Here is a 22,382-nt window from a genome sequence, read left to right on the forward strand (position 1 = left end):
ACCACCATAATTTATGTATCCTTTCACCTGTTTATTAATGGACTTTTGGATTGTTTCAGAATTGGGGCTAATATGAGTAAAAATTCTAAAATATTTTTGTACAAGTCTTTGATGGATAGGTGTTTTCTTTTCTTTTCTTTTTAAAGATTGTATTTATTTATTTGAGAGAGAATGAGTGTTAGAGAGCATGAGAGAGGAGAAGGTCAGAGGGAGAAGCAGACTCCCCAAGGAGCTGGGAGCCCGATGCGGGACTCGATCCTGGAAGTCCGGGATCATGACCTGAGCCGAAGGCAATCGCTCAACCAACTGAGCCATCCAGGCACCCTGAATAGATGTTTTCATTTCTCCTGCATGTGTATAGCAGAACAATTTGGGGGACTTAGGGTGAAGGTATTTTTAATTGTATAAGAAACTGCCAAACTTTTCCAAAGTGATTATATGAATTTTCATTCCCCTGGTGAATATTGAGGACACCGGTTGCTTTATAGTCCCAGCTCCACACTTGTTTTTATCCTACTTTTCAGTTGTTGTCATTCTAATGGGTGTTTAATGGTGTCTATGATTTTAATTTAGATTTCTCATAATGAATGATGGCAGGCATTTTTTTCTTGAGCTAATTGATCAATCGGAAACCACCTTTTGGTACATGTCTGTTCTTTTCTTATTTTACAGTTCATTCAAATTTTTACATTTCAGTATGTCTTTTGTCAGTTTTTTAAAATTTTCTTTTATTAAAATTTTTAAAAAGATTTTATTTATTTATTTGATAAAATCACAAGTAGGCAAAGAGGCAGGCAGAGAGAGAAGAGGAAGCAGGCTCCCTGCCGAGCAGAGAGCCCGACGTGGGACTTGATCCCAGGCCCCCGCGACCTTGACCCTAGCAGAAGGCAGAGGCCTTAACCCACTGAGCCACCCAGGCGCCCAGTTTTTTTTTTTTGTTGTTGTTGTTTTTTTAATAAAGATTATTTATTTATTTATTTGACAGACAGAGATTACAGGTAGGCAGAGAGGCAGGCAGAGAGAGAGGAGGAAGCAGGCTCCCTGCTGCACAGAGAGCCCAATGTGGGGCTCGATCCCAGGACTCTGGGATCATGACCTGAGCCTAAGGCAGAGGCTTCAACCCACTGAGCCCCTCTTTTGTCAGTTTTATGAACTATGAGTATTTTCTCCTGGTCTGTGACTTGCCTTTTCATTTTCTTAGTGGTGATTTTTTAAATTAAGTTTTTAATTTTCATTCCAGTATAGTTCGCATGCAGTGTTATGTGAATCTGAGGGAGGGCAGTATAGTGACTCAGTGCTCATCGTAAGTGTACCCTAGGCGTGATTTTTGAGGAACAGAATTTTGAAATTTTGATGAAGTCAGCTTATCAATTTTTCATTTTGTAGAATTTTTGTGTCTTTTCTAAGAAATCTTTATCTGCCCTAAGATCATGAACATTTTCTTTTAGAAGTTTTATAGTTTTATTGTTTAGGCTTAGATCACTGATCAATTCTGAGCTAATTTTTGTGTATGTTATGAGTTAAACGTTGAAATCAATTTATTTCCATACGTATATCCATTTGTCCCAGGAATGTTAATGGCAAATACCATCTTTTCTGTATTAGATTGCAACTCATCTCTCTGTGTGGCTTTATTTCTGGACTCTGCTCGTTGATCCACGTGACTAACTTTGCACAAGACTTTCACATCAGAATACTGACTTGACTTTCTCCTTATTTTGCCTTTCCAACCCTCTGTATATACTTCCCCAAGACCCTGTTTGCTTATATGCTTTTTGTTTTATAGTGTTCCATGTATTTTTAGAGTTGTTTCAAATACTATGTAGAAATGTAAAGCCTACAGATTAGCCAACAGTGTGTTTGAAAGAGAAAAGCAAAATTTCAAGGTTTCACAACTACATCTAAGTACCTGATTTCAGGACCTAAGTATAAGCAAGCAGAGTCTGGGAAAAGCTAGACAGAGGGAAAGGCAAAATGAGGAGAAGATGGGGAGTTAGAACACGGAGGTGTAAGCCTTTTCTGGAGCTGTGTTTCTGCTGAGGCCATGCAAGCTCTTGCTCCTTGGAAAACCAACAGTTCAGTTTCATTTCGTTAACAGTTTAATTTGATGGTAAAGTTTAATTGATGTTAACGTTAAAACTCATTTGTTCGATTTTGTCTTTGCTCCCACTAGGATTTTGATCTTTTTGGTGATGTTACCTGTTTTCCTCATTCGGGAAGAATTCTTTTTCCCTCAGCATTTCTGGTTCATTAATCCCATGGTCCCTGAACTCTTTTTTTTCCCGAACAGTTTCCACTCTGTAGCTGATAACGTAAATGAATAAATATTTTAGATGTGATTTCTCTTTTTGAAATGAGGCAGTAATTCAACATTTATATTTAACAAACAAGAAAATGTTCTGTTCGAGAACCCGTCCGATGCTGTTGCTTTAATTTTGTTTTAAGTAATAATTATATCAGGATGCTTTTGGCTGTAGAGAGCAGAAATCCCAGCCCGCGGTGGCACAGCACTGTGAACAGTATAGAAAGATTCACCTTTCAAAGCAAGAAGTCATGAGGCAAGGCAGCTCGTGTTGGCTAAGTCAGCAACTCAGTCTTAATGAGGGCATCAGAAAGCTTACTTAACTTTTCTATTTTGCCATCCTAGCATGTTGGCTTTGTCCATAGGCTAACTCCTTTCATAAGCTAAAAGTGGCTGCCGCGCTTACAGACATGCCAGTAGGCAAGGTCGTACTCCCAAGAAAGGAGCAAAGCCTTTCCAGAAGCTCTGTGTCAGGTTTCATAGACCAGACCCAAGTTTCATGCCTACCCATAACCCAGGCAGTTGCAAGAGGGTCAAGATCACGGTTGATTGAGTTAGAGTCGTCAGGATCCCTGGGTGTCGCCTTTTTTAAGTAACTCCTGTACTGTCACAGGTAGGAAGAATAAAAAGTGACAGGGCCATTCTTTACATCTAGGTCTATTCTGTCTGGAGTTTATTTGCACGTGTATTTTTCTGTTTGAAGGCACTCTGTGAAAATCAGACGTTGAGCCTGGCCCTTGTGATCATACCAGGCACATGCGTGGTGGCTCGTCCGTTTGCTTTCCTCCGCTCATCAGCAGAGGGCAAAGTCAAAGGTGTGCCCCATCACCTTGCCCTGTGATCTCGCTTAAAAGAAAACAACGGAAGTTGAATGTGCTTTGCCATTAGATGGGAATGTGTTTCAGTTGCAGAAAATGGCGGGGGGGGGTGCGGTTCACCCCCTGGGATTCTTGCTGGATTAGGTTGTTCAGAGCCGAAGCAACAGCTCATTGGGTCATTAAAGAATTGGGATTCTTCTCTTGCTCCGCGGTGCTCTCCAAGCCTGTTTCGCCACCCGCGGTGACAAGATGGTTGCTCCAACAAGCACTGGATCTGCTTTCTGGGCAGAAAGAATTCAAAAGTGTGAAAAGCCACACCAGCTGTCTCTTCCCTTTTTTGTTTTCAGGAAAACTATCCAGCGCCATACATTAGAAATACATTGTGAGCCACAGATGTAATTCACAATTTTCTAACAGTTTCAAAAGGAAAAAAGAATCTTATTCTTTTTTATCTAATTTTATTTTATCCAATACAGCCAAAATAGTATCATTCCAAAGTATAGTCAGTATAAAAATTCTTAAAGAGAGCTCTTAAATTCTTTGTGAAGCCTTCAAAAAGCAGAGCGGATCGTGCAGCTGTAGCCGTCTCCACGCGGAGTGTTAGTGACTCCCGGGCTTTCTGGGGAAACGAGATGCGTAAGTTCACATACACAAACTTGCTACACATTTTACTAGTACAGTGAATAGATTGTTCATGATCCACAAGTCATAATAAAATACACAACACTCATTGTAAATTCCACGGAGCCGCTGATTCTTGCAGGATGTTTCCGCTGACTTCTGCCCAACTCTCAGCTGCTCAACCCCCACGCAGCAAGATCGGACTATACAGAAGTACTTGGTTGCCCTCCGGTTCAGTGAGGACGCTGCTTATGTCGTGGGCAAACAAAGGCAGTTAATACGGATGTCGGTTGTCATTTCTGTGTATGTGAGTGAATACGGTGAAAATCGGATGAGGAGGATGTATGTCGGAACTCCACTCGTCTGTCCACGTGTGAGCGACTTCTTTGCTGCCTCAGTAATCGCTTTTGCGTAATGGGAGACTATTTCCTCTTTCTTTCTTGTTCACAATACAATGGCTGTAGTCATGACGCCCTTTTAAAAGTTGAATATGCTTTACTAGCATTTTCTTCACCATTTCCCCCCCATCCTTTGTTTAACATTTTAACTATAATTCAGATCCATCAGATTTCCCATGAATGTGTTAGGCCTTGAGGGTCATTACAGCTGTTGCAGCCATTCAGCAATGCTGCCGTGGACACACCTACACAAACGGACATGAGTGTGGCCAAGGAAAATGTCATTTACAAAACCAGGCAGTGAGTGCGGTTTGGTCTACAGCCTTTAGTTTGCTGATCTTGGTTTAAACGATTGATCTCAAAGGTTTATAGTGTTTGCCCGTTTTTATAGTGTAAATGCTTCTTTCCCTGTAGCCTTGAAGTGACTCACTTGAAGTCCCTCAATGGGGGTTGGGAAGAAATGCTCAGTAGCTCACCGTTCTAGATATTTCCATCACGCAGGTGCAGGACATGCGAGTAGAATTGGATGATAAGAAGGAAGGAATTGAGACGTGATGAGTTTTGAATATTTAATGCCTTTGTAATACTGTTTCTTTAGTTTATAATAATGGCTGTGTTTAAATACCAATTGACAAAAATTCTTAAACTATCAGCTTTCATGAGCTCGTGTGAACCAGATCTAGAACACTCTTTCCAGTGGAGACCATACTGGACAGCACAGATCTCAGTCTTTTCCAGGAACGTCAGCAGAATACACGTCACAGACAAGATCTGTGTATCATGGGACGTGCCTGGGTGGCTCAGTGGGTTAAGCCTCTGCCTTTGGCTCAGGTCACGATCCCGGGGTCCTGGGATGGAGTCCCACATCGGGCTCCCTGCTCATCAGGGAGTCTGCTTCTCCCCCTCCCTCTGCCTGCTGCTCTCCCTGCTTGTGTGCTCGCGCTTTCTCTCTCTCTCTCTCTCTCTCTCTCTCTGTCAAATAAATCAATTACATCTTTAAAAAAAAAAAAAGAAAGAAAGATCTGTGTATCATGCCGCTCTAACTGCAAGAGGTTGGGCATTGAACATTTAGCCTTGTGGCCTCTAGAGTAGAGGAAAGCAGGGGGCAATGGAGATAGAAATGCACATGGAGCAAGTCCCCTACACTCTACAGTTGTGTTCTGCCACACAGTTGTGTCTACTACAGTTGTGTTTTAGAACTTCTTCTTCGATGATATACCAGTATGTCTTTATATACACACAAATGTGTGTAGAGTTTTTTAGTACCTAAAACGGGATTATTCTTTAGTTCACTTTTTCTGCTTCACTGACCTTTATTGTGTGTGTGCATATATGGATGTCTCCTTACTCACTACTACTGAATTCCATAGTAGGGCTTTCTGTTTATTTTATTATTTCCATTTATTTTAACAGTATTGTATTGGAGACATGTATTTGGTTCTCTGCATATCATTAGTGCTTTAATAAGTAATTTTTAATAAGTAATTTTTTTAAAGATTTTATTTATTTATTTGACAGACAGAGATCACAAGTAGGCAGAGAGGCAGGCAGGGGGAGGGGCGAAGCAGACTCCCCACTGAGCAGAGAGCCCGATGCGGGGCTCGATCCCAGGACCCTGGGATCATGACCGGAGCCGAAGGCAGAGGCTTTAACCCACTGAGCCACCCAGGTGCCCCAGTAATTTTGTTTTTTGAAATAGACTCCACAAAATGAAATTGGCAGCTCAAAGAATCTGTACAAATTGTGATGTATACTGCAAAATTACTCATCAAAAACAGAAAAGGGGCTGTTTAAAATTTCATCCCACCAACTGCATTTGAGAATGCCTGTTTTCCCTACCCAAACTGGAGAGTGCCTGGTTTTAAACTTTCGCCAGTGATACTGGGCAAGTATTATCATTCTGTTCTGTTCTATTCTATTCTATTTAGAGCACTTGACCCAGTGAGAGAATGTGGGTGGGGAAGGGGCAGAGGGAGAGAGAGACTCCCAAGCAGGCCGCACACCCAGCGTGGAGCCTGACGCAAGGCTCAGTCTCATGACCCTGAGATAATGACCTGAGCTGAAACCATGAGTTGGATGCTCAACTGACCGAACCCCCCAGGTGCCCCTAATTCTTTTTTTTTTTTTTAAGATTTTATTTATTTATGGGAGAGAGAGAGAGAGTGAGAGAGAGCATGAACAGGAGAAAGGGGCAGAGGGAGAAGCAGGCTCCCTGCTGAGCAAAGAGCCTGATGTGGGGCTCGATCCCAAGACCCTGGGATTAGGACCTGAGTTGAAGGCAGAGGCTTAAGCCACTGAGCCACCCAGGCAACCCCTCTTTTTTTTTTTTTTAAGATTTTATTTAATTGAGAGAGAGAAAGCATCAGAGGGGAGGAGTCAGAGGGAGAAGCAGACTCCCCACTGAGCAGGGACCTGATGCAGGACTCCATCCTAGAACACTAGGATCATGACCTGAGCCAAAGGCAGTTGATTAACTGACAGAGCCATCCAGGTACGCTGGGTGCCCCTAATTCTGATATGCTTTTCTGAGTGATTATTATGATTTCCTGATCATTCCTTATCTTGAATCTTATTTATTTATTTATTTATTTATTAATTTTTTTTTTTGTAATCACTGTGTCCAACATGGGGCTCAAACTCAGGACCCTGAGATCGAGAGTCATCCTCTCTTCCAGCCGAGCCAGCCAGGTGCTGCTCATTTATTTTTCTAAATGGACTGACTTTATAATTTTTTTAAACTCTATTACTTACTTGTTCACATTCGCATCCATTTTCGCTTGATTTGTTAAATAGTTTCGTGTTGATCTGTGGGATTTTTTTAAATTAAAGATATTAATCTATATCTAGTGAACAATTTCTGTTGCTTATTTAATTCTCTGTCATCTGTCCTATAGAAATTTCCAGTGTTTATAGAGTAAATATTTGTCAGACTTTATCTTCATGGCATTTATGATTTTTGTCATGCTTATGAAGATTTTCCCATGCCAAGATTTTGAGGGTATTTTTCTGTATATTGTTTTGGTACTTTTTATTGTCCTATTTTTTTTACATTAATCTGGGTGTGTGTGTGTGTGTGTGTGTGTGTGTGTGTGTAGGGTGAACCTGGAAACTATTTTTATTTCTGAAATGAGAACTAACTTTTTAATCTCCTTTACCTCATTCATCCTTCTCCCACTAATTTCATGTCCTAGCTTTATAATAAACAAAAACTTGCGGTTGGACGAGGCCTTTTTTGAACTTTCTTCTCTGTTTGGTTAATCTTTTGATCTGTTTATGAAACAATACTACATTATAAATCACTGTGACATGTTCTTTTATCTGCCGCAATCGGGCAAGTCTTCCTCGTCATATGTTTGTTTAGTTTTCCAGAAGACCTTGAAGGTCAGCTGGTCAGATCCCACTGAAAGTATTGCGGAATTTTGATTAGGGTTATGATGTTAAATTGAGAGATTAATTTGATAAGAGTGGACTTTATGTTACTGGAATTTTCAAAATAAGTCTAAAATTAAATTCATCGATACTAATACATGTTCTGCTTCTCTCCCACGTCAGCCACTTCCATATGCTTTCCCCAGGAATCAGTAGTGTCTCGGGGCTGAGCGAGTACCGGGTGTTTTGGCAGTTTCCTTTACGGGTGAGGAAAGCGCCCTTTTCTCAGTTTGCTGAGAGTTCTGATCCTTACATGGAAACATCGTTCCCTTCCACTAAATGCCGTTCTCTGTATTGACTCGACCTGCTTTTCGCTTTGGCTCATCATCATGATGATAAGGACACAAGCAGTCCTTTCGCACTGAATCGTACGTGCATTTGTCACAGCCGCGCTACCTGGGCCAGACACTGCATTCCACGCCGCGGTTAGCTGCCGGGCGCCGGGCGCGCGCTGCGGAACGACTTCGGCTCGCGCGGCTGACAAACCACCGCACCAGACGCGGCGGCTGCGCGACCGCGCGTGGCCGTTTCTCGTGGCCCCGCGCGCTGGCGAGGCTCGGCCGGACCGTGTTCGCCGGCGGACGGCGGTAGGCGCCGCTCCGTGCCGGCCGGAAGCGGGCCATGCGGAAGCGAGGCTGCTGGCCACGCTCGGGGCTTCCCTCGGGCCCTGGAAGTCGGCGGCGCCGGAGGCCCGCGGGGGCTGCCGGCTGGCAGCGCGCCGACTCCGGCCGGCCTGGTCTGCTCCCGGGCGGCGGCCGGCCTGAGAGAGCGCTGAGGACGAGCGGTTCGAGAAGGAAACGGAGGAAGCGGCAGGACGTCGTGTGACCGGGCCTTGCAGCCTCAGGAGGTCGTTTCTGTGACGTTCTGTTGGGAACCAGGTGGTGTCGGGCGCCCGCCCCGGGGGAGAGGACGGTCCTCCGGCTCTTGCTGGGCGGGGCTGCGCGTGGCCGCAATGCGAAGACCGCCCTTTGGCCCCCACGATTTACATTTGTCCTACGTGAGAGGTATCTCTCCGCCTGAGACCCCCAGGGTGTCGCCTCCTGATGGCGTCCAGCGCGACCCGCCGTCTGCTCAGCCAAGCCGTCGCTCTGCGGATGGGGCGTCCTCCGTGCGCTCGGCAGCTCCGAGGCGGCTCCGCGCGGGAGGCCCAGCGCGCCGCGGGGCAGGCCTTGTCCCCCTGCGCCCAGGACCCAGCGTGGGTCCTTCTGTGAAAAGAGGACAGGAGTGCAAGTGTCTTAGCAGTCTCTGGAGCAGAGCGATGGCGACGTGCAGTTGGACACCTGCTACCTGTTGCTTGAGGGGTGCCCCGGCTCGTCCCTGCCCGTTGGTCTCTGTGGCTCTTTCTCCACACCCTGGGCTGTCATTCCTTCTACACAAGAAACAGCCAGATCGTGCGGTCCAGCAGCTTTCTTTGCCTGCCACCTGCCAGTAGCCGACTGGGGACAGAAGGATGTCTTCATTTTGAACTGCTTCTCCCTTTCCGTCCGGTCTTTCTGAAAGGCTCAGGGGAGCTTCCGGCGTCTGTAAATCTCCTGCACTAGACAGAGGCTCCTCCCACGGCTCCTTTCACTGTGGTCTGAAAGGGCTGCGGGACGGCAGCTTCCCGGTTAGAGAAAACGTTCTTGCCTGGCGGAGAGCCCAAGATGCATATCCTGAAGATTCTGGGAACTGTTGCTTTTCCCGAGAGGTTTTCTAAAGATGTGCCCGTAGGTCTTCCTGAGAAGTCATTGAAGGTTACTCTTGACTTCGTCTTTACTGCGATTACTTTGTGACTACTTCGTGACTGGAAAGTACAGAGTACTTTCAGTACTTTTGTCCTGAACCCTTTCTATTTTTGTCTAAATTCTGCTGAAAACCTGAATACTGCTCAGTTTTAGCTCATTGCTCTACCTCCATACCTCGTTGTAGGCATCTAGAAGGCCCCCGTGTGCACTGTTGGCACACAGTACGTGTTCTGTGTTCCATGTGGGCGTGAGCAGCAGTGTTAGCCAGTTTCTGTAGCTTCCAGGGGCCGTTTCCTGACTGCCCTTCCGATCTTCACTCGCCGTCTCCTTCAGGCCTTTCCACTTCCCCCCGCACCCAGTCCTCAAGCCCATGCTCTGTGTTCCAGAATTTTATTGGGATCACCAACTTGTGCTCTGATTCGCCCACTCTGCACAACTGTGGTGGCCTAAAACACATTCGTATGTTCTTCCGCTGGTGATTCTGTGGGTTAGGAATTCAGGAAAGGCTCCGCGGGACAGCTCGTCTCTTAGGGGTAGACATCGGCTTCTTCACTCACGTCTTGCGATCTGGTGTCTGTGTCACTCTCTCTCCTACGCAGCGTCTCATCCTCCAGAGCCTCTCCGTGGGGTGTCTCAGGACAGTCGCACTTCTTTCATGACAGCTTCTTTCACGACAGCCAGCTTCCAAAAGGCAAGAAGTAGAAAATGCCAGGCCAGTTACCGGCTATGCCTGGAACTAGCGAAGCGTTACTTGTGCGGCCATCTACTGCCAAAGGAGCTGGAAGGCCAACCTGGATTCAAATTGGATAGAGAAATAGACTCTTGTTCAAATGGGGGAAGCAGAAGATTGGGTCGTAGAAGAGCCTATGAAAGGGAGACATTGTTGTGGTCATCCCTGGGAAACACAATCAGCCACATGGTTTTTAGAAATTACGTTAAGGTTGATTTGTCAACACTGTGTGTGTGAGTAGGCATGTGTGCTACTTGGCCAGAAAGATTTATCGGGAGTCTGTCAGCTTTGTACAACATTTGAAAGAGCTGTCCTCCTTTTTTTCCCTCCCTCAGGAATAATTAAACTAGATCGAAATTACCTATTTGTCTAAAGTTAAAAAGATTTCTTTTTTAAAACAGTATTTATTTATTTGAGAGAGAGAAAGTGCATGTGCGTGTGAGTCAGAGGAGGGGCAGAGGGAAAGGGAAAGCGAGAGCGAATCCTCAGGTCGGCTCCCTGCTCAGCAGGGACGTGAGACTGGATCCCAGGACCCTGAGGTCGTGACCTGAGCCAAAATGAGGAGTCAGACACTCAACCGACTGAGCCACCCTGCGCCCCAAGTTTTTTAAAAAGATCTCTCTCGTGAAACCACCTGACTTGCCTACACAGGAAACTTAAGATCTTTAACTTCCCCGGATATGTTGGGCTTTTCCTGTTGATTTTTTTCTCTGTGATCAGTGTGTAGAACGTCCTCCCCCAATCTGAAAATGTCTGGATGTTTATCCACGTTTCCTGTGTGTCTGCTTCTTCCGTGGTACAGTTCTTCAGACGTCTAGGATGACGCCATGAACTGTGCGATGATCGTCCTCCCCGCTCACTTGCACTGTAGCCTTCATGCCGTGTGGTCTTGTGTGTTCTAGCGTCTGTTTCTGTTCTCTTCATTCTGATACGTAGAGTCTTCCATACCCTGTGTTTAATTATTGTAACTCTGTCCCAAGCACCTCGAGAATCCGAAAAATCACTAAATGTTCATGCCTATAAAACAGAGTAAAAGCCACCTGATCCACACTAAGGATGTGTGATTTTAGACTTGAGAACAAGTTTTTGAAATCCTATTAAGAATTTGTTTAATGTGTAATTTAGCCAAATATTTTTGGGCCAAATTGTGTTTTCTAAAAAGAAGGAGGAGTAAATAGAAGAAATACCAATACTCACAGTTTTATACTTGTGACTATGACTTGCAAATCTATAATTTGGTCTAGGGAGGTCTTTCAGAAGGAAAAAAATAATAAAGGCCTTAATTAAGAGGCATCCACCATTGAAGATGGTACAAAATTCACAAATGTAAACTGAAATAGAACTAGTAAAGAGTTTTTATGGTTTACTGAAGAAAGCTATTTGTGGAGTAGATCTAGAAATATTTAATTTTTGAACCATTTAAATTTTGAATCATATGGTTAATAAATTACCTTAAAATGTATTCTTTAACAAAATGAATCTTTTACTTTCACTAATCTAGTTTATTTTTGTTTTCCAGATATTGTTTTGTGTTTGCTTTGGGATACCTCACAGTGTGCCAAATTACTAGAGTCTATATCTTTGATTATGGACAATACTCTGCTGATTTTTCAGGGTAAGAGTAAAACTTTAACTCAGTTGCCTGTTTTTCTCTCTTCTAACTTGTTGGTGAAAGGACAACATACAGTTGCATTTAGTAGTTCAAATGAAAAGTGATTGACAGACGTTTTAGTTGAAGATTGTTTTATGAATTTAGACTTTTTTTTGAAGATTATTTGAGAGAGAGAGAGTGCGTGAGTGCGGGCACACAAGGGAGCCTGAGCAGGGGTGGGGCAGAGGGAGAGAGAGAGGGAGGGAGGGAGAATACCCAGCAGACTCCCCACTGAGTGAGGAGCCTGACATAGGGCTCGATCTTACAACCCAGTGGGATCATGACCTGAGCTGAAATCAAGAGTTGGATTCTTAACCAAGAGAGCCAACCCAGGTGCCCTAAATTTAGATGCTTCCTTCTTGTGAAGTGGTCTTTTATGGTGCTGTATAATCACGAAAAGAACTTGTCCTTTTAAGTTGACATATATATAATTTCTAAATATGTAGCAATTGAGTTTGTTATATGGCATTGATATTGGAAGCATTCTCTAATTTTATGGAAATTTTTGCCATCAGATGTAACTGTCGAAAACCAGCGCCTTGGAATCTGTCCTTGATTCTCTGTTTCTTTCTTTGTTCTCCTAAGCCTCTTTTGTATTCACCAGCTTCTACATAAGATCTGGTCACTTCTTCTTGGTTCTTAATAGCCCCCGAGACTTTTCTCTGGACCAAAGGTCCTTGGCCTAGCCTTGTCTTCTGAATTTCCTGGAGAAGACACTTGAGTGTGTATTTTACTTGTACGCATTTCACTTTTATTGAATGTTCTACATTCTTATGTCTAGTATTCCACTGAGCCATGGAAATAACTTCTGCCTTTTGTTCCTTCAAAAGGCAGGTAGTTCCTCTGTGGTACTCGTTGTCCTGTAACAAAACTGATTAAATGTCTGCTTCAAGATAAATGTAGTCCAAGTCCCTAAAGACTAACGTGCTCACCATCTTTATAAAAGGACCTCTGCTAAGGATAAGCAAAGTGGAAAAAATAAAGTATATCATGGGATCAATGAAAAAAAGTAAATTCAATAGTAGGAATAGACCAAAGTTGTATGACCTTAGAGAAAAATTACTGCTATGAAACGAGAATTTTAGAAGTTGAAATTTCTTTTCTCCTTCATGGGATTCAAGTAGATTTTACTTTTTAAAACTGATTTCTTACCTACAAAAGAACAAACAAAACCAAGCCAAAACGAACCAATTAAATACACTAAAAAAAACTAGTTAAATTAGTGATATGTTGAGTAGAATAAGGAAATATACCTGGAATTCAGAAAAGGAGAAGAGAGGCTGGTGATTTAGCGTGTAAGTGATAGATGTTACAGAAAAGGAGCTAATGGGCTGTATCAGTGAGTGTGTTGGGCCGCTGAAAGTCTTTGGAATTTGAAGACGTAAGCCAGGTTGCATGTTGTCGTTGGGTATAATGCAAGTAGGAGCTAGTTGTGAATACTTAAAAGAGTCAAGGTCACCTAGTTTAAGCCTCCGGGAGCCGTTACCTTGGTGGTCTCATTCATCGGGGTCTCCTTAGTGCTTAGCACATGGTGGCATTAAATAGACACTTCCTGAATCAGTAATAGTAATACCTTAGTAAAGAAGAATGTAGAAAATACAGCAAGAAGAATGGGGGGGGCGGGGAATAATAAACACAATGTGGGTAAAGCTCTGTGATCTAAGAGAGAAATTTATAGCTTCAGTGTTTGCCTTATAATGAATTTAGAAATGAGTGAAGCATTTAGTATGAAATAGAAGCAAAAGGCATCCTCCTGACAAATTGAGTTTATGCATGTAGATCACAGAAATGTTAGCACTAGCAACTGGAGGTTGATACTATAAAGTTAGGAATTTCCCATTTGCCTTCTCGAGTGCTCGGACGCTGCAGCCGCGTGCTGGGGGCGCGAAGCAGGCCTGGCTCTGCCACCACTGCTCTGTCTCTCTAGCTTATATTTCGGGGTCCCGCATTCTACTTCATTTAAAAAATACCATGCTGCTTGTATTTTTAAATGGCCAGATTGACAAAGTAATCTAATGTCGCCAAATTGAGGTCATGAATGCGGTTGGCGTGAGTACAGATTGCCACGATGCCGTGGTCGCTGGGCCCTCACCACCCCTCCTCTGCTTTGATCCTGGCTGTTCCCTTTCTTCTTTCTCTCACCTGACGTTCTAAACTCTGGTTCACTACGCCTCTCTAGCTGGGGTTAGGCTCCCTGCCGTTTAAGCAACAACCCAATTTCAGTGACTCGGCGTGATAATGATAAACGTTTATTTCTCAGTCACGTGGCAGTCCTCTAAAGAGGGACCCTTTGCTTCCTGCACTGATTTAGGGAAGGTTATTTCCCAGGCCTTCACCTCCCCTCGCATCCCTGGAATCCTCCCGATGACGCTGACAGAGGTGCTGGGCACGAGCAGACAAGGGCAGGCCTCCTCACCACTGCTGCCCGCATCCTACTGGAAGGGACCGCTTACGTGACCCACAAATTAGAGGGTAGTTTGCAGTAAGAGCCAAAGGCAGGTTTAAAAATAGCTTTTTCTATGACCTGGCTTGAAATATTTTGCTAAAATTTAAAATTTCATTTCAGTATTCAAATGTCATTTAAAATGTTTAAGTATGTGGGAGAAAAACAACAGAGCACATTAAAGATGGATAGCCTGGTATCGGACTCCCAGTTTAACGTGTAATGTGTGTCCCTGAGAAGGAAGCATTGACCATCGGCAGTAGACTGATACAGATTGGGCAGAGACAAATTAGCCAAAGGAGGCCATCTGGCAGAATGAAGTTGGGAGGACTTTTATGTTTTTGTTTGTTTGTTTGTTTTTATTGGATACAGGACAGAAAAGAAGCCATCTAGAGGCAAACTCTTCCCCTAATGAAATATTTAGGCATTTAGAAGTCTTGAGTGTGTTTAACACACGAGTAGAAAAGATCATAGCTTGATCCTGATTCGGGTAAATATCCAAAATGTTGGGTGTTTGCAGAAGGTAGAGTTGAATACAGTGAACGGTCCTTTGTCCTACGCTCTCCTGCGGCCCCGAGTTTGGCAGCAGAGGAAGTGAGGCGGGGCTCGTGCTGGGGAATCATGTGGGAGCTCTTTTGTATGGGGCGGTCTTACTTGCACGGGGCACAGGATACTGATAGTGTGCGTGTGCGCGCGCGCGCGCGAGTGACTGTGCGCGCATGTGTGTGTGCGTGTGACTATGCGTGCGACTTTGTGTATGTGTGTGTGTGTGTGTGTGTGTGTAGTTAGCCATGAGATCAAGATATGTTTAAAGCAATCAGATAAAAGGGACTCACTTTTTTTTTTTTTTAAGAATATATTTATTGGAGAGAGAACACAAGTTGGGATGGGGTTGGGGTTGGGGGGGGCAGAGGGAGAAGCTGACTCTCTGCTGAGCAGGGAGCTGGGTGCGGGCCTGGATCCCAGGACCCTGAGATCAGGACCTGAGCCGAAGGCAGAGGCTTAACCCACCGAGCCACCCAGTCGCCCTTAAGGGACTCACTTCTTAATAGAAGTTTCTTTTCACAGGAAGGCTGACTTTCATGCTAGCCTCAGAAAATAGATACAGGGGCGCCTGGGTGGCTCAGTGGGTTAAAGCCTCTGCCTTCGGCTCAGGTCATGATCCCAGGGTCCTGGGATCGAGTCCCACATCAGGCTCTCTGCTCGGCAGAGATCCTGCTTCCTCCTCTCTCTGCCTGCCTCTCTGCCTACTTGTGATCTGTCTGTCAAATAAATAAATAAAATCTTAAAAAAAAAAAAAGAAAATAGATACAGAAGAAGTATAAAATAATTAAATAGCTTCCCTTTATATCTGCAATAACGAGTTAGCAGATACAATAGAGAAGGGATCCTAGTTTCACAAGCAATTATTAAAAACTAATATGTCTAGGAGTACATGTAAAAGGAAATGCACAGGACCTCTGTCTAGAAAACTATAAAACTTTATGGTAGGATATAAAAGAACACTAACTAGAGAAACATCTTGTGATTCAGATGGTAAAATTTAGTATTACAAAGATGGTAATTCCTCTCAAATTAATCTGTAGGTGTAAGGCAGCTCAAGGTGGGGTTTTGAGGGAAATGAGATGAACTGAAAAGTTTTTCTAGAAGTGTAAGTGCTTGAGAGTAACCATTTCAGTATAAAACATGCTACTGTTAAGGAGCAGTCACTTAAATATTACAGGATTGACACAGGATTAGACAAAGCCATGAAGCCAGAGGAGAGAAACAGACCCATGGGATCCGAGAAATAAAGGTACAGAATAGAAATGTTGGGATTATAGATCCAGTGGGGATGGGGAAAGCCCTTCTTGATTATTTGGTAAATGGTACTGAGACAGAAGAAAGAAAGGCAAATGCTGGCATTCTTTGTAGACAGCTTGTAGACAGAAGCAAGAACAGATTTTTCTGGCAGGAAGGTAATGAGTTCTGATTGCAGTGTGTCGATTTTTGTAGTGCTGAAGGGGTACCTTCATGCATCCACCAAAAGAGAGGTACATGACATAATTTCCCCTTCAAATTAAGGATGTGTTTTAGAGTGAACCACGTAGTATCACATGCTTAACAAACATTGTATTACCACTTACTCAGCTAGGATTTATTGAGTATGTGCTATACATTTCACTAGGTGCGAAGTACTTTTTGTAGGTGACAGTCCTGTCCAGCATAAGGGACAGACTCCTTGGTCTAAGTTACAGGTGGGATTGTCACATGGACTCCTTTTGTTTTGCTTTGTTTTTATTTGGGGTGTGGGGGGGGCAGAGGTCAAGGGAGAGAGAGAGAATCTTCAGCAGGTTCCACGCCTGACACGGGGTTTGATTTCACAGTCTTGAGATCGTGACCTGAGCTGAAATCAAGAGTTGGACACTCAACCGACTGAGCAGCCAGACAGACACCCTGCGTGCACGCCTTTTGGAAAGCCTTGCTCAAGCTGAGAGTCTTAATTGTAGGCATCTTTCTGTGCCCTGTACCGAATCTAGAAGCCCCCCCCACCCCTGCTCTCATCCACCCTCCTGTCACACGGCCCCCACTAACTGTGTCATAAGTGGGACGGATGTGAATTATTCAGCCGCTGAAACTTAATGTTCCGTGGGTCCTGTTTCATCCCAAGGGAGCATCTCCCTCACCTTCACCTAGGCTTGGTGAGAGGAAACCTCCCGTCCGGCTGCCATCGGTCAAGTTACTGAGAGCGGCAGGTTTCTAGGCGGCTTGACTGGTCCGGCTTCCACCCTCCCTGAGCCTTCTCCGCTCTTCTGCGCACTCGCGGAGCAGCCTGCTCTGATGACCCTTCTCGGAGCTCGGCAGGTTTCTCGAGGCTCTGAGCCCCCCATGGGCTGTGCCGCACGGCCCCGCTCTCCACTCGGAACGGTCGTGCAGCCTGTTCCCTGTGCCCGGGGTGCCCCGTGTGGGCATAGGGCATGTGGCTCCGACGCCAGGTTCCCCGTTCGAAGCCCTGTCTCATCTCTGCGCACGTTCCTTCAACGCCTCCTTTGGTTCGTGGTACTTTCTTTCCGCGGTTATTCGTGTACCTGGTCATCTCCCTTGCAGCGAGAAAGCCCCCCAGAGGTCGCGCTCCTGGCGGATTGCCGTGTTTGCTAAAGGAAGGTCTCAGCAGACACTTGCTGTGCCGCGATACCGGTTGCGGTATTTGTCACACGCTGCTTTATTTCGTCTACGCGGTGGCATCATTACCTCGATGGTTTACGTAATAACTTGGGGGGGGGCGGGGAAATGCTTCCAGGCTCCCGCAGGGATCGCCACCGGTGGTGGGGTTCGGGTGACTGTTCTGACTTGTGTGGCTGCCCCGGCCCCGTCCGCTCCTTCCCCAGGGGTCTGGGAGGCCCCTCACACGGATGTGCCCGAAAGGGACGGCCCCTCCCTGCCCTCCTGTGCTCCTGCTCAGCTGCCTCCATCCTCCTGGGGAGCTGCTCTGGCCAGAAACCTTGGCGGCCTCGGGTCTCAGCGCTGCATCAAGTCCATGGTCAGATCGTCTTCTGACGCTGCCTCTTTACCCTCTGACCACAGCTGGGCTCCACCGCAGACTGCACATGCCGTCGCCCTCTCCTGCCTACTTAGCCACCATCCCCTCCTGGCCTTTTTATCCCGCGATGGTTCCCCAGTCTGCGTCAGCCCACAGCCGGAACACGTCCATTTAAAACCAGGTGACTCTGTGCCAGAAACCCTCCAGTTCGTGCATCGCTTGGTTTGGACGGAGCCCATCCTCACTCACCCCTGCTGAAGCCCTCTGGGTCCCACCTCTGCCCCGCCCTGTCTCCAGCTTCTGCACCTGCCCGGGCTCCGCACCTGCTCCAGTCCTGTCTCCCTCTGGGCCAGTCACATTTCTGCCTGAGGACTGTTGAGCTGCTTTTCCCCCTTCCTGGACGTTCTTACCTCCACAAGCTGTCCGCTTGTTCCCGCTTGAAATGTCACCTTCGGGGTGAGGCCAGTTATTACAGCTGTGCCGGCAGTCCCTTGTCCCCTGCCCTGCTCCGTTCCCGTGCCCCGCACTCGGTGGCATCTGGCCTTCTATGCATTGATCTGTTTATTTTTTCTTATCTCTGTCCAGTCCGTTGTGAGGTTGGCGGCAGCGAGACCTGCGTCTTGTGTCTCCAGCGTCTGGTTTATTGTAGGTGCTCGTTGAACACCTGTTTCTGCATGAGGGAGGAAGGGGAACGAATGAGCGCGGCTCGCCCTTTCCGGCTCGTCTCCCGTTGGATTCCGGGATCCAGGGTGTGGGGCATGTTTGGCTGCAGGGGTTTGCTGTTTGTGGAGGAAAGAGATGACGAAGGGGGAGACGGGACAGTTCATCTCTATTGTCAGGGGACTCGCACCCTGCCGTGGCAAACTGACCTTTGACCTGGCAGGTGCTTGCCGCATTAGTAGGCACAGGTCTTTAGGGCGGGCGTCCGCTAGGGATGGTGGACAGTTAAGAAAGTGACTATTCTTTGTAGCATTCATTTTCTTTTCTTTTTTTTTATTACGTTCAATTAGCCAATATATAAAACATCATTAGTTTTCAATGTAGTGTTCCACGAGTCATTAGTTGCGTGTCACACCCAGTGCTCATCAATCATGTCATGTGTCCTCCTTAATGCCCGCCCCTGTATTCATCTTCTAATAATTCAGCTATTAACTGTGGTTGAATTCTGTGTGATAGAACTAACTCCTATTATTCTCATTATCTGTAGAGACAAAGAGATGCGTGTAGACGATTGTTAACTTCTGCATCCTTTTTTTCTAAGTTTTAAGAAGTATAGTGCTGTGAGTTCTTTATATAAGAGAGGGCTTTTAAAAAAATATTACCTAAAGCTGTTTCATCAGTTGAAGTGTTTATTTTGAACAGTTCAAGTCCATATTTTCCCACTTTCTTAGAAGAGGGCCAGCAGGGGTAAATACACATCCACCCAGACACAATGATGTCCTCATGTAGATGGTGCTGGTGGCTCCACCCACGACCCAGAGCTCACTCGGTGGAGGTTCTCCATCCACCTTCTCGCCCTCCTCCATCCCTCAGACTCCACCCTGCGGGAAGCCAGAGGGCCTTTCTGACTCAAATCAAGTGGCCCCAGACTTTCTAGAACCCGGAAAGTGATGAGCTATTGCAGGTTCTGCTAGATGCAAAATCAACAGGTAGTTAAAATGTCGGTAAAGGTATAAGTGAAATAATGTCTGTCACCAAAACAAGTTTTTGTGAACAAAGTGCACTGTGGAGAAGACCCATGGCAGGTGATCTCTTTGAGAACATTGGAGTTGTTCTCATTTAGAAGCGTTGGCTTTGCACCCTGGGTTCGGCATAGTAAGGTGAGATTGGTTCTCCTTCCTCTCACGCTGTTGTTTCCTGGTCTTGCCCATGCCTCTGTTGGCCTCGTCTGTTCATTTTCCCCTGGTTTACTTTTCTGAGTTCTTGTTTATCTCTTCGTGCCTTACTGAACCTTTTACTGTAGTACTGTCCGACTTTCATTTAGAACTTACTTCTGCAGTGCCTCTCCTTAGTAATTCTGCCTTCTAGCATTTTACTCTCACATTTGCCACCCCCTGTTCCCATTTCATGACAGGTTGGACCAGAGGCAGCAGGACTGCCAGCTGTTTAAAATCAAAGGGAACATTCAGGGCTAACCGATAAAGGAAATAGAATGTTGTTGGGACATTTTTGCAAACTAGTTGATTCTCTCGGCCCTTGTGTATGCCAGTTGTTGAAGGTGCAGAGATAAATAAGGCATTGTTCCTGGTGTTCAGTAGCCTATGACTTCTGTGGTGCCAGGAAAGTAAACAAAAGAATTACAAAACAGTATGATGAATGCTTTCAAGCACGCATGAGAATGGACAGGCAGGAGGGAGTGTGATCAACCTGTAGAAGGAGTGAGAGATCGTGACTGGACTCTTGGGAGAGTCTGTGTATTCGGCATTTTAAAAGTATTTATTTAGCACATGTCTTGAGCTAGGCACCGGGGATTCAATAGTGAAAAAGACTGTTGGTTCCTTACCTCATGGACTTTCTAGAAAGGAAAGTGAGATTTTATTTATTTATTTTTATTTTTAAAAGATTTTATTTATTTATTTGACAGACAGAGATCACAAGTAGGCAGAGAGGCAGGCAGAAGGGAAGGAGGAAGCAGGCTCCCTGCTGAGAGCCTGATACGGGACTTGATCCCAGGACCCTGGGATCATGACCTGAGCCAAAGGCAGAGGCTTAACCCACTGAGCCACCCAGGCGCCCCAGGAAAGAGAGATTTTAAAACAGCCACTGTAATTGGATAGATGAAATACCCATGAACCTGAAAATATTTGGAAGGAAGCAAACAAGCCAAAGTTAAATGAAGGGCAGGTGTGGGCATCATGGCCGAGGAGCTACGTGTGGTCGAGCGGACCATTGGGCTTCTAGTACGAAGTGACCTCATAGCTGGGACTTGAAGAAGGAGCAGTCCTTGCAGAACGTTTCCAGAGAGAGAGGTCCAAGTGGATGGAGCAACATTTGGAAAGACTTGGGAGCATTCAGCTCTGCTCCCTGCCTTCTTCCCATCCCTGTTAGGGACGTGATTCCCGGATGGAACGGCACAGCCTCCCACGACCCATTCTCCCAGCCCAGCTCCATGCCGGGAGGCAGCCTGCGGCCGGGACACTGGGGCGCAAGGAGGGCCCGTATACAGGAAGCACATATTTGTATTTTGGGAATATCTCACCTGTCTGTACTTAACAGTTTAGTATGTCACTGTGCGGATAAGCTTCCTTATTTGACTGGCCATTTTGGTATTATGTTTTGAGGAAAAGAGGGAATTAGAATTTAGAACTGAAGAGTATTTTATAATTCTTTGATGAGAATGAGGCAGGATGGCAAAAGTGATTCTCTGCCCAGGGAAGTGGGAATCATCGTTTTTGCAAACCTCGGAGGCCCGTGAGACCTCCTGCAAGCTGACACAGCTCCTGGGTGCTCCTAGCAGGCCGGGGCGGCGGTGGGCTGAGGGCTCGTCTCCCGAGAGCGAGCCGTGTAGGAGGAAGAACTGACTTTTCAGGGAACCCAAGGGGACTCTCCTCCTTTGTGCACTGAGTTAGAGCAGTTGTCCTCTGACACGTGTGAGTGTGTGTGTGTGTGTGTGTGAGAGAGAGAGAGGGAGAGAGAGAGATCTTGTCTGCTGGGTGAAGAGAAGGAGCTGTAAGTTCTCAGGCGCCGGGCTCCGAGCATCTCATGGCCTCCCAGGGCGTGCTCCTTGTGCCGCGCGGTGAAGGATGCTCGTGTTTGCGAGAGGCAAAGCGGACCTTGGCCAGCCTCGTGCTCCGAGCGTAGGGCAGCGGGGAGGGCACCGGGTCTCCGTGGTGGGATCAGGGCTTCCTCCCGCTGCTTGCTGGCGCCGTGGTTGGCCCGTCCTGCCTTCCTGGTGCCGGGGACGCCGTGCGGACTCCGAGCACGCAGAGCTCACAAGCTCTGCTTGTAGGCAACACGGCATTTCCTGGTTTTAGTGAAATTCCAAAAATATAAATGAATTCCTTGTGATTAGTTGTTCTGCAATATGAGTGTCTGTAAGCTAACGTAGTAAAGGATAAATGTGTATGCTGGTGGCTTTCTTACATGGATTTACATATTCTCCCTGTCCAAGCTATCCATTCAATTACACATCCTAAATTATGGAGGAAAGATTGCCATTTCCTTAACTTGACATCACTCAGAGCCGTCTTTAAAGGGTGCTTTAGGCACTGTCCCTAGGGCGGCTCTCAACAGGCCTTCAGTCCTGGGGGTCCCAGACCAGCGAGATGGACACTGTCCTGTTTCTTCCTCCCCCATCCCTCCCGTTCTCTTCTACATTTCTCACCCACCCTCTTAATTTTCTACCTTTTCCCCTTTTCCCACCTCACTTTCCACCTGCATGTCAGCTGAGGCAAAAGGCAGCATGGTATGTTGGAAAGTCAAAACCCAGAAGCCAGGGCCATGCTTGATGCCTGGGACCCTTTCCCCCCCCAGCCTCTGTTCTATCTCCGAGGGAGGGGGCGGGCGGCGCTGCTTATCCCGGGTCGCAGGTGGAGCCTGAGCAGGAAGGAGTTCCTCCCTCCCGCTCTCTCTCTTTCTGCCTGCCTCCTTCCATGCCCTCCCCTTCTCTTGTCCTTTCTTTTCTTCCCTCCTTTCCCCCCTTCCTCCCTTTCTGCCTGCTCCTATACCTTCCCCAAACACAGTAGCCCCTGGATTATCTCTTTGAAATCCCTCCAAGGTCTTTTTGTGTGTTGTAAAAGTCAGCAT

At 46.1% G+C, this 22,382-nt stretch overlaps 1 protein-coding gene across 3 annotated transcripts in view; it reads left to right on the forward strand.

The window, feature by feature from the left end:
* MBOAT2 (membrane bound O-acyltransferase domain containing 2) overlaps positions 1–22,382 on the forward strand; it is a 120,545-nt gene that overhangs the window by 76,627 nt on the left and 21,536 nt on the right. For all 3 annotated transcript variants that reach the window (XM_044262113.1, XM_044262111.1, XM_044262112.1), the window contains one exon: positions 11,542–11,637. Coding sequence is in view for 2 of the 3 variants with exons in the window: in XM_044262111.1 (XP_044118046.1) it covers positions 11,542–11,637 (96 nt within the window). In the remaining variant the exon portion in view is untranslated. The remainder of the gene's footprint in view (positions 1–11,541; positions 11,638–22,382) is intronic.

This window comes from Neovison vison, chromosome 8, assembly GCF_020171115.1.
Source record: "Neovison vison isolate M4711 chromosome 8, ASM_NN_V1, whole genome shotgun sequence".
NCBI classification, from domain to species: Eukaryota; Metazoa; Chordata; class Mammalia; order Carnivora; family Mustelidae; genus Neogale; species Neogale vison.